Raw genomic sequence first — 12,544 nt, forward strand, 5'->3', positions numbered from 1 at the left:
TGCCTGGCACAGAACATATGCTCAACGAACAGCTGTTAGATTAATGAATAAAAAAGCCCTGGGGTGATGCTGCACACACCCCAGAAGCGGTAAGAAATGCTCAAGCTTTTCTGGGTCAGGACCTCGGAGTCTCAGGGTCAAGTGGGGCCAACTCCGCCATGGTGGGGGTGGGGCTATGGCACCTGCCCCGACGCCTGAGCCATTGCTGGGGTTTTTAAATTCTTACTAGTATAAGAGCCCCTACTACGGAATCAAGGACACCTGGACCCAAAAACCATCTCTGTCACTGCTTAGATATGTATGGTCATTTATCTCTCTGACCCTCAATTTCCTTTAAAAAAGAACCATAAAACCTCTCCCCCCAAACTTGTCAGTGGGAGAAGGTATGTAACTGCCTCCACGGCCAGTCACCACCTGATAAACAGTGACCACTGCCAACAATGCCACTATCATCATCACCACAGTGTCCCAGGCAGTTCCTGACACACGGCCAATTCCCATACACCTTCTGTGGCAGCCAGTGTGACTATTGGTGTTCCCTCACCCTGGGAGGTGCTGGCTATGCTGTGGTTTGGGTGAATGGTGCCCTCTGCTGGAGGCAGGGGGGAAGGGCCTTCGGGGAAGCCACGGCCTCCCAGACCACTGAAGTGGCTTTGTGCAGCTGGAGGGCTAAGGGAGGGGAGGGCAGTTTCCACTCAAGGTGTGAGTCCAGAGGTAAAGGAGCAGTAGCTGGCCCTGTCAGTCCCTCAACAACCACCAGAGCAGCGATAAGAACATTTCCACAGCGCCCCCTGCCAGGCCCCCTTCTAAGCACTTTGTAGGTAAGTAGTAACATATTTACTCATCTTCCTGATGAAAAAACTGAGTCACAGAAAGGTTAAGTGATTTGCCTAAGGCAGCATGCCTGGAGGTGCTGGGTTTTGAACCTGTGCCCTGAACCACTCTCCTTGGTGGTGGACTATTTTAGTAGGAGGTGGAAGGTAGGTTCCGCCTTTAGCCTAAAGGAATGGAATCCCCAGTGAGTCTGGAATTGGACACACAGGGTGTAGGCAGCCCAAAGGGCTTCGCACAGTGACCGCCCCCACCCTTCCAGTGGCAGCACTGTTGCCTGGCTGAGCGCAGGCCCCTCCCTCACTGGCCATCCCTCAGCATCTCCCTACCTGCGTCATCTTGCTGCATTTCCATGTGGGCCTGTAGTTAAGGAAGGTCCATGCCTAGCACGGAAAGCCAGGAATTTGAGGCCTCAGCCACTTGCCCATCTTCTGGGGATGAGAATCATCCCCTTTGGCCCCTCCAGGGCCTGGGCCAGGGCCACCTGGTGAGATGGCTCCTATCTGTAGCCTTTTGGGGAGGAAGCAAAAAGACTGTCAGGTTAGCCACCAGGGAAAAGGCATAGTGGGAGCTCTGCCCATCTCTGCTCCACTGGACGGATCTTGAATGCCTTTTTTTAGAACCTTTCTTTTCCCATTTGAAAAATGGCAGGTGGAGTTTCTGTCGTGGCTCAGTGGTTTACGAATCCAACTAGGAACCACAAGGTTGCAGATTTGATTCCTGGCCTCACTCAGTGGGTTAAGGATACGGTGCTGCTGTGAGCTGTGGTGTAGGTCGAAGATGTGGCTTGGATCCCGTGTTGCTGTGGCTCTGGTGTACGCTGGTGGCTAGCCTAGGAACCTCCATATGCCGCGGGTGCGGCCCTGGAAAAGGACAAAAAAAAAAAAAAAAAAGACAAAAAAAGACAGGTGTGGGTTGGAAATAGTTTTCATTTGGGTTCTTGAGGAGGAACACTGGGAAGATGAGGCGCAAGGCAGGTCTCTGGGCACCCTGATCCCTTCTTCGCACAGTTTCACTTTGATTTATCTTTTTTGTTGGTCTTGGGTTCTACGACTTCGGCTTTAAGCCTGGGGTGGGGGGAGGAAATCACTTAATAGAATGAGCCCAAGGGGTCCTTTCAGCACCAACCTGTCCCTCTAAACTGAACCCTCTACTCTTTGAATCCGGCAGCCTCGATCCCAACAAGGACCACAGGCCCCCTCTCCCCTCCCCAGTTGCTGGAGATCTGGCTTTGAAGCATTTGCAGAGATATTTCCAGGGATTTATTTTAACATTGCTAAGGGTAAAAAAACTAGAGTCTACTGGAGTTCCCATCGTGGCGCAGCAGAAATGAATCCAACTAGGAACCATGAGGTTTCGGGTTTGATCCCAGGCCTCGCTCGGTGGGTTAAGGATCTGGCATTGCCCTGAGCTGTGGTGTAGGCCAGCAGCTGTAGCTCTGATTGGACCCCTAGCTTGGGAACCTCCATATGCTGCACAAGTGGCCCTAAAAAAAAAAAAAAAAAAAAAAAAAAAAAAAAAAAAAAAAGAGTCTATGGATGGTGGTGAGATTAAATAAATGCTAACACATCCATACTGGATGTGATGGAGACAATAAAGCAATACATCTTTGGATGTCCTGTAATGAAAATGAAAAGATATAACGCAAAGTGTGCATGTAACACATAAGAGGGAAAAGGATTGGAAGGATGCAAGCTCAGCTGTTTGACCTCAAAATGATGCGGGTTCGATCCTTGGCCTCACTCAGTGGGTTAAGGATCCGGCATTGCCGTGAGCTGTGGTGTAGGTAGCAGACTCAACTCGGATCTGGAGTTGCTATGGCTGTGGTGTAGGCCAGCAGCTGTAGCTCCAATTCGACCCCTAGCCTGGAAACTTCCATATGCTGCAGGTGCGACCCTGAAAAAAAAAAAGCAACAAAAAAACATTCAGGGTACACAAAGCAAACATTCAGGTGCTCCCATTGGCAAGGTGGTCCCATGGCATGGCTGGTTATTTAGTTAGCACTCACTCTGAGTGGTTAGCACTGGTGACTTACCAGCTACAAACATATTGACTCATTACTGGCCCTAAAGACCAGAGTCTGTTTTGCAGATGAGACGTAGGGCCAGAGCGAGAGAGATTAACATGGGTTCCCATCCTGGAGCCCAGCTTCTTCTCTCCAAATCACTCAGAGGCTGGTGGCTGGTTCTATCACCCAGCGAATCTGGATCCATCCACAGAAACCGGGCTTGGCTAGGAAAGGCTGCTTTCACTCCTCCACGGCCTCCAAAAATCTCAGGGGGAGAAGGCCAGCCTGGACAGTGGGTGCTTGGTTTTATTATTAGCTTCAGCTGAAGACAGGGTTTCAGGCTTTATTCAGGCTTCTCGGAAAGGAGTTTAAGATAAGGGGCAGCAGGAGTTTGCTGGTTGAGACCTAATCCTCCCCACACGGCCTTATCAGCAATAGCAGCGGGACCCTGGGAGAGGGGAAGTGGAGGCCGCAGCTCCAGAGAGAGGCAGGAGGCGGCCTGGACTGTGGGCTGAGGTGCTACGGACAAAGGGTGGGTGAGGAGCTTTCTTACCAGACTCAGTTCCCTTTAAGCTTCCCCATGCAGGGTCTGGGGTTTCAGGACACCCACAGCCTCATTCTTCAGAGTCTTAGTCCTAAACTCGCCTGTGCGTCAGATCACCTGGAAGCCTTGTTCAAACAGAGTGCTGGGTGCTGCCTGAGAAGTTTCTGATTGGGCAGGTGATGCTGATGCCGCTGGTCCGAGACTGCACTTGGAGTTCCACTGCTCTCTAGGCTTAGTCTTGGGAAGTTCTGGTCGTGGCTCATTGGCTAACAAGACCAGCTAATATCCATGAGGATGCGGGTTCGATCCTTGGCCTCAATCAGTGGTTTAAGGATCCAGCGTGGCTGTGGTGTAGACTGGCACCTGCAGCTCTGATTTGACCCCTAGCCTGGGAATCCCCCTATGTTGTGGGCGCGGCCCTAAAAAGAAGCCCCCCACCCCGGAAAAAAAAGAATCACATTTACAGGCAGGAAACGCTGTTTTCAACTTTAGCAATCTTTTCAGCTTCACTTTGGATTCTTTGCAAAGATCAATTTAAAGTTTTGCTTGATCACACACATGGAATCCCCACTGCCTCTTCATCTGTGCCCTGGTGTTGTCAGGAATGTGCCAACCTCAGTGACATCCTGGGTGAGTTCTCTAATTTTCTGTCTGGCTTGGTTTTGATGATCAGGTGTCATTTTAAAAAAAACAATGAGGCCATTCATTAAAGGCAGAGGATCCCCTCAGAGGGTTATTGTGAGGATTTGTTTAAAGAAAATAATTGAAGTTAAGTGCTGTCTAGGTCTGAAGAGCACTGAGCAAATGGTGGCTGTTACCAGTGGACACAAAGAGCGCTTCCCATGTACCAGATGTTAATTTTAATTCACTTACTCACCATAAAGAGTCTCTATTTTAAACCTGAAAAATCTGAGGCAGGTAAAAGTTAAGGGACTTACTATGAAGTAAGTAGTAGAGCCGGCTCCTCCCCAAACCCTGTCTTTTGACACAGAGCCCGAGGCACAGGAGGAAACCTTTGAGAACCTTACCACCTACGTGTGCGGCCCGGGTCCAGAGGAGACAAGGCTGCAGCTCTGGTGGGGCTCAGCCCGCGGCGAGGAAGTTAGTGGTTCTCATACAGAGACAGCGGCTCTCAATCTGCAGAGAGGAAGGCAGAGGGTCTGTTCCGACCCGGGCCTGTCAAAAAATCCTGGGCTTCCTCCACCATCAGGAAGAAGCTGGGGTGGAGCCTACTGGGCTAGAAGCACTCTTGCCCCCTGTACAACTCTGAAAATTGTAGAAGCCATGGAAGCGTACACATTAAATGGGTGAATGTTATGGTATGTGAATTACACCTCGATAAAAGCGCTCTGTGTCAATAAAAATGCTAATTATACATCAGTAAAAGTGAAAGTTCACTCCCCTGGCACCTCTGGGAAAAGTTCCTTTAATAAAAAAGTTCTAGTACATTTACAGGATTGTCATCACCCTTCATCTACGGCACTCGATAGGGAAAATAAAAAATAAAGGACAACCTAGACACATTCAGTATAAAAAACGCAGGAATCCATTCAAACAGGAGGCCTCAGGGCCCGAAGATCAGAGAGAGAAGAGTGAGGCCCTGGGAGGTGGGCAGCTCAGGCCTGGGCTTCTGCAGGACCCCAGGGGACGGTTGAGGGCCCGCCTCTAACTTTTTGAAAAAAAAAAAAAAAAAAAAAAATCCAGATTGCTGTGAGAGGCCTCTTTCTAAGGAGAAGGGTCCATTCGGAGAAGGTGCTCGTGGGGGAGTCAGAATCAGTTCGGGTCCAGGACACAGGGCAGAGCGTTTTATGGCAGGAGAGACTCCGGAAACTTGGCGACCCTGGCCGAGGCGAAGAGGTTTTCGCCGCTGAAATCAAACTGCCCAGGTCCCTCCATTCTCAAAGGCTTAGAAACCTGCCCCTCTGACGGCCGACTCGAGGCTTCTTCCCTCCAAGTTGCTAAGGCCACTTCTCAACAAGCTCCAAAGTCCTCGGCCGAGGCGGGACGGAGACCCGGGGGGATGCAGCTGCCTGAGGCCTGGCCTGGCGCTTGGGCCCTGGCCCTGACGGCGTGGAGGCCTAGTCGTCCTGGCCGCCGCCGTACATGTCCGCCAGCTTCTTGAAGCGGCCGCCCCACTCGTTCAGATAGTCGTAGTCTTGGTCCTGGTCAGAGGCCGAGGAGGTGAGCGAGCTCAGGGAGGCGGCTTCGGAGCCACTGCCCTCATAGTCGAACACCAGCAGGGAGTCGTAGGGTGGGGCCGTGGGGTCCGTGTTGGCGGCCTTCAGGTTCTGCGGGGACAGAGAGCAGGTGGTAGGAGCCGACTGAGCCTGAGCTTCCTCCTCTGCAAAGCCATCTCTTCCCTCCCTTAAGATTTCAAAGGTTAAAAATAACACACATCAATCCTGAGCACAGGGCCCAGCCTACAGCCACTGCTCAGTGCTCAGCGGCAGGCAGGCCAGCGGCTCAGGGTGGAGACTCTGAAACCAGAGGGTGACTCACACATTAGCGTATAAATATGGGCAAGCCTCTTAAGCTCTCCATGCCTTTCTCCCCCTTGTCCGAGATGGGGAGGCTTGATATAGATATAGGTATATATTCTTTTTTTTTTTTTTTTTGTCCTTTTAGGGCTGTACCCTGTGGCATACAGAGGTTCCCAGGCTGGGGTCTAATCGGAGCTGTAGCTGCTGGCCTACGCCAGAGCCACAGCAACGTGGGATCCAAGCCATGTCTATGACCTACACGACAGTTCATCGCAACACCGGATCCTTAACCCACTGAGCGAGGCCAGGGGTCGAACCCACAACCTCATGGTTCCTACTCGGATTCGTTTCCACTGCGCCACGATGGGAACTCCTAGGCATATATTCTAAAGAGGAGTAAATGAATATATGTAAATATAAAGCATCTATTAGAATAGTAGTCAGCATAGAGGTGAAACGACTTCCTCATGTGTAAACTGAGGAAAACAATAGGATTCCTTCTCTGCAGAGCTTATGCAGGTGGGCGTTAAAGGAGACTATGCACAAACACAGACATTCTGGAAACTCTTCATCTCACTGGAGGGAAAACCTTCTGGTGTTTGGCTCCACGGCAAAGTTGCCCTAAGCAATTTTCCCCGGATGGTTCTGGTTTTGCCCAGGACTCCCAAATACGCGCAAGCTAATGAACAGCGTCTCACCGCCAGGCGATTTCCAAAAATCGAGAAAGGGAAGAAGGGCTCAAGCCCTGAAGTGAGGGCTCCTGACCGCCCACGGAGCCCCGAGCCCACCCTGCTGCCTCGACTCCTGAGTCCCTCAATCCGTCCGTCCGTGCTCCCCGCCCCCCATCCTTTCCTCCCTCTTGTGAAAAACCTTCCACTACGGACTGCTGTTGAGGTGCCAGGCTCACATCACAAATCGCCCATGTACCGAGGTTGTGGTTCTCACAACACGGGCTGTCCATGTGACTTCTTTGGGGAACTAAAATATTAGAGACTGAAAAAATGGATGCTTGGGTCCCGGATGTTGATATTTTCCAAAATTCATTAGGTAAATCAAAGATGTGATCAGAACTGAAAATACTGGAAATATTTACTCTTAGCAACAATAGCTATCATTACTCAATACATGTTCGATGCCGGGCCAGTGGTTCCCAAACTTAAATAACCTGGAAATCTTTAAAAAATTCTGAAGCCCCCGCCACATCCAGATCAATTAAATCAATCTTGGGGCGGGGCGGGCTTGGGGGGGAGTGAGAGTGATGGGCTTCGAAGTTCCCCGGGAGAGTCCCTGCGCTAGCACTGCTCAGGTGCTCCCTCATCCCAGCCTTAAAGCTTCTCTAACAGAGGTTCTCCATCTGGTCCACACTGGAACCACCTGGAGTCTTTAAAATGTCAAAGCCAGAGTTTTCTCCCACCAACCACTATATTTGTTGAATACATAAATTCTGAACCTATTCCTAACCACTTGGTGTAACTTGGGGTATTATGGAGGAGGAAAAAGAGGTCCAGAAGTTAACTCAAGGAGTTCGTGGCGCAGCGGTTAACAAATCTGACTAGGAACCGTGAGGTTGCAGGTTCGATCCCTGGCCTTGCTCAGTGGGTTAAGGATCCGGTGTTGCCGTGAACTGTGGTGTAGGTTGCAGACGCGGCTCGGATCCTGCGTTGCTGTGGCTCTGGTGTAGACTGGTGGCTACAGCTGCCATTCGACCCCTAGCCTGGGAACCTCCATATGCTGCGGGAGCGGCCCAAGAAATGGCAAAAAGACCAAAAAAAAAAGAAGTTAACTCAAACATGCCAGAGGTCACATAGCTGGTTGGTGGTAGAGCCAGGATTTGAACCCACGGCTGAGTCCAAGCCTGGTGCTTGAATAACGGGCTGCCCTAGGCCGGCCCTCCGTGCCTCACCTCGATGATGAAGTTGCCGATTTCATCTGGGTTGGCCGGCCGCGGACGGTACAAGGGTGTGGGGATGAAGGTTGGCGCCACGTCGTTGCGAAGAACCACCTCAGGCCGCACCTCCAGCCCCCGGTGGAGTTGGGTGATGTCGTAGTCCTGCATGAGAGCGAAGGAGGGCCTGGGATGGAGCGGGACCCTCCCCCTCCCCCACTTATACTTCACCCCACTTCCACACCACCTCATGTTCCGGTTCACGGGTAGGTCAAGTCAGAGAGCTGAAAGTCCCAGTCGCCACACCCCCTCTTCCCACACGCAGCACAGGCTCCAGGTCATCTTGGCTGGGGCCAAAGAAAGCAGAACGACGGACCAGACACCTTTTCCGAAGACTGATGCTTCAGGCCAGGGTCTGGTCACTTCACTAACATGCCTGACCCAGCCACGCCCGCCAGTGGCCCTGGAGGTATCCACTGATCCCCAGACCTCCCGGTGCCCCACCTGGTCCTCCTCGCCACCCCCCTCTTCGCCGTAGTAGAAGACGTTGTCTCGGGTGTCGTCTTCCGGGAGCAGAAGGGGCTCCTTGATCTTCCGCTTCCTTCTCACCAGAAACAGGAGCACCAGCAGGAGGACTGCAAGAGTGGGGCAGTATGAATATTCACCCCCACAACCACATGGCCGGGCCCCCCAGGCCCCCAGAGCCCCATCTAATTTTAGACCCCTTCACTCAGGAGCCTGCGCTTAACACACTTCACTCTCCTGCACCTAAGAAGCCCCCAGCTCCTCATCCAGGCTCCATGCTTGCCCCCTGCCCCTTACCAGGTCAAATCACACTGCCTTCTCGGGGTTCCTCGGACATACCCAGCAGTTTCCCACTTCAGAACCCTCGCCTGGGCTCTTTCCTCGCCTGGAACACTCTCCACGCACGGGCATGGCTCTCACCGTTCAGGCTTCTGCTTCAAACCACCTCCTCCAGCAGCCTGAGCTCATTCCCCCGCCTGTCATTCTGCATCATTTACTGTCCATCTCCCCATGTTGCTGGAACTGGTCCCTAAGGAAGTGCTCCTTTGTGGGGATGGGAATCTCCCAGCAGATACTTTGCAACATGGCTCTTTCTCAGTCACTAGGTGTCCCCTAATAGCCACAGACGTTTAAGGTAAAAGCGAGACAGTGCAACTTTGATACAGTGCAGACATTTGAACTTAGGTGCAAATGCTACTCTGGAATTTAAAGAGAGGGACTGGCTTTTAGGGGTAGGGCTTGAAAGGCTAGCAGTCTATCTGGACATGGTGGGGACTGGCCAGCTAGTGCCTGGCTGCTCTCCCGAATGGCCATGACCACCCGCAGTTAATCCCATGTGAAGAGGGGCACTCTCTACAGCTGTTTAAGAGGATACGGCCACTGTGTAGCTTTATCACTTTTTTGGCCTACTGTCTCTCTGGCCAGACAAAACGGACGTGGCCTTCTCTGGGAGCCCGTGGGTCCTCAGGATGCACACTCTGCAGGATTAGACTGTGACCTCTCCCTCCCCTTTTCCTCCCCACTGGGTCTGGAGGAAGGCAGACTGCTCACCCGCAGGCAGAGCTCAGGAGTCTCGCTGCCTACACTGATAACTCCATTTGGACGGCTTGGCGAATCTCTTCCCAAGGTTCTTCCCAAACTGGTTAATGGAAACCCCATGTTTCTACTCGTCCAGGCCTTGCAATCATCGATGGCTCCTCTCCTCACACCACATATGACTGAATTGATTCTACCTTGAAATATGACCACCTCTCACCACTTCCATGGTCACCCTAGGTCTGAGCCACAATGACCATCTCGCCCCTGGATGATGGCAGTAGCTCCACTGGGCAATATGCCTCCACCCCTGCCCCTCGACAGTCTGTTCAAGTAGAAATCCAACAAAGTTCAAGTCAGAACACATCACTCCTCCGTTCCAAGCCTTCTGATGACTTCCCCTTTCACCCAGAGTCCTTCCAAGAACCTACAAGGCCCAACACGATGCTTTACCACCCCCATCACCATGCTGACCTTATCTCTTACTCCTCTTCCGCTTGCTTTTGCCACCCTAGCCATTGCTGCTTCCACACTCAAAGCACAGAGCTGCCCCAGGGCCTCTGCACTCGCCATTCCCTAAATATCTGCACGATTTGCTTCTTCATCTCTCTCGGGTCCTTATTCAAATACCCCCGTTTCAGTAAGGCTGCTCCTGCCCTTCCTACTTCCTACGGCAGACCTCCTCCCCCCACTTTCTTTTAATCCACAGCAACACCTATTTCGCTGCCAGATTATTTGTTGTCTGCTCTCCACCTTGCAAAGTAAGCTCCATGAAAGCAGGGACTGGTCTGTTTTGTTAAGAGTTGCACCCTCAGCTCCTAACAGTTCTTGGCACACAGTATGTTGATTAATTAAAGCTTGCCCTTGTTGTATTCTCATCTGACTGAATGCACGCTTTCTGTGTAAGGACAATTCAGAGAGTGAACAAGGCCAGTGTGGCAGGTTCTACCTTTAAAGCTAAGAAATTACTTTTTAACCAAACACCTCTGCTCACTAGATCACTGGCTCTCAAGCTCAAACATGCATCTGAATCCCCTGAAGGGCTTGTTAAACCACAGATTATGGGTCTTACTCATAAGTTTCTGAATCAGGAGGTCAGGAGTGGGCCAGAGACTCGCCCTTTCTAACAAATTCCTGGCGAAGGTAATGCTGTTGGTCTGAGAACCACGGCTCTGGCCTCTAGAGGTCATGATGGCAGGGCCGAGTCTGTGCCCCACAGTGTCCCCAAAGCCTGGCACCTTCCCGAAGCTCCAGAAACATCTATGGGCTAAAGGACACTCCTGGGATTAGGAGTGTCAGCAACAGAGGGGCAGTGGTGTTGGGCCCTCAGTCGCCTAAGGTCGTGGTAGAAACAGGTTTTCGAACCCCGCATCCTGAGGGGGGCAGGGTGCCGGCACTCACGCAGCAGAGCCAGGACAGCGCCCAGGATGGGCATGAGGAAACCCCCCTTCCAGGAACCGAGGCAGTTCGCCACGTGGCCGTGGCAGTCGCACACGGTGGACTTGATCACCGTCAGCTGCTCCTTGTTGCCGTGGTCGGACAGTGAGAGGTGCACGTCGTATGTGCCTTGCTTTAGGAACTTCTTCAGGGACAAGGCCACTGTATCTCCTGAAGGAAACAGGTAATTATTCACCGTGGGAGACCCAAAGGGTGGGAGCCCAGCACGCCATGACGAGGTGTGGGGAACAGCCTCTGCATCCGGGCAACAGGGAGCACCTCCCCAAACACACTCACACCAGGGGTTAAAAAACTGACATTCAGGGAGTTGGTGTTGTGGCACAGTGGAAACACAGCTGACTAGGAACCATGAGGTTGTGGGTTTGAGACCTGGCCTTGCTCAGTGGGTTAAGGATCCCGAGTCCTCATAGATACTAGTCGGTTCTTTACTGTTGTGTCACCATGGGAACTCCTTCGCCCCGACTTTAATAGGCAGGTTCTTGCATCCTCATTTTACAAATGCAGAGATTGAAGCTTAGGGAGGTCAGGTAACCAGCCTGAGGTCACATGGGGCAGAGTCTGGATTAATTCCTCTGACCACAGGGCATGGCTGGAAAGAACAACTAAGTTAAAACCAAGAACCAGGTGTTAATGCCATTATCCGGTGTTGGTACCATTGGGCTCTGGGCACAATGCTCACACTCGGCAGGGCCAGACCTGACACTGTCTGGGCAATACTGGAGGTGAAGATAGCCATCCAAGCACTGACAACACCCGACAAGATGCCTTTCGTGTACTCAGTCTTCACAGGGAGCGCGTGGAGCAGGAGTGACTACTGGCACCATTCTACAGGTGGGGAGACTGCGGAACAGCGAGGTTCAGTAACTTGCCCACAATCACAAAGCTGGTAAACGGAGGGGCTGGGTCTTGAACCAAGGCATTCTGGCTCCAGAGTCCATGCTCTGTGAGCCATATGGTCAGGGAGGAAAAAAAGGGCTTCTAGGCCACAAGAGGGTGACAGGAGACTAAGCTGGGCTTCCCCAAGGAAAGGTGCTGGATATACACCCCCGAATCACCGGAATCATAAAAATGAGGCAATGTGGGTGTTTGGAGTAGGTCTCCCCAGTCCTTTTACTGGGTGGGGCTCACAGTCACAGACACCTAGCATTTGGTTGGTCTGGAGCAGAACCTGAATGTCCTGGTTCCCTGTGTCCTTCCTGGGGGCCCTAGCCCCAAGGAGGGTGGCTTTTTTTTTTTTTTTTTTTTTTTTTAGGGCTGAACCTGTGGCATATGGAGGTTCCCAGGCTAGGGGTCCAATTTGAGCTACAGCTTCTGGCCTACACCACAGCCACAGCAACATCAGATCCAAGCCCGTGTCTGTGACCTGCACTACAGCTCATGGCAACATCAGATCCTTAACCCACTGAGCGAGGCCAGGGATCGAACTGGCAACCTCATGGCTCCTAGTCAGAATCGTTTCCACTGTGCCATGATGGGAACTCCTGCAGGGGGCATTTTAAGCCAGAGTGAACAGGGTCTCTCTAGGGCCTTACTGGCCCTTGTGCCCAGATGCATCTCTCACACGCCTGGGTCCTCACCCACTTGACGCCAGTAAGACCCTCTCCAGTCCTGTGACACCTGAATATCTACCGAGGGCTGAGGAGCTCCCAGGGAATGGCAAAGAGAAAGGACAGGGAGGTGGATGGGAGCAGGGGTGCAGGGGTCAGCGACCCTGGCCTCAACTTCTGCTCCACTACTGCCACTCCATGCCCTTGGGCATACTATTTAACCTCTCTAAG

The 12,544-nt window shown here is 52.2% G+C and overlaps 1 protein-coding gene across 1 annotated transcript in view; it reads right to left on the minus strand.

Annotated features, from left to right (window-relative positions):
- Positions 1-4,791: 4,791 nt before the first annotated feature.
- The window catches only part of CDH3 (cadherin 3), a 44,869-nt gene continuing 37,116 nt past the window's right edge, over positions 4,792-12,544 (minus strand). The window contains 4 exon segments of the mRNA NM_001444769.1: positions 4,792-5,671; positions 7,767-7,913; positions 8,253-8,383; positions 10,710-10,916. Of these exon segments, the coding sequence (NP_001431698.1) occupies positions 5,462-5,671; positions 7,767-7,913; positions 8,253-8,383; positions 10,710-10,916 (695 nt within the window). The 3' untranslated portion in view covers positions 4,792-5,461.

Source organism: Sus scrofa, chromosome 6, assembly GCF_054392235.1.
Source record: "Sus scrofa isolate SSC_HxYL_T2T_F1_AM1 chromosome 6, Sscrofa_HxYL_maternal_Yorkshire_Landrace_v2.0, whole genome shotgun sequence".
Taxonomy (NCBI): domain Eukaryota; kingdom Metazoa; phylum Chordata; class Mammalia; order Artiodactyla; family Suidae; genus Sus; species Sus scrofa.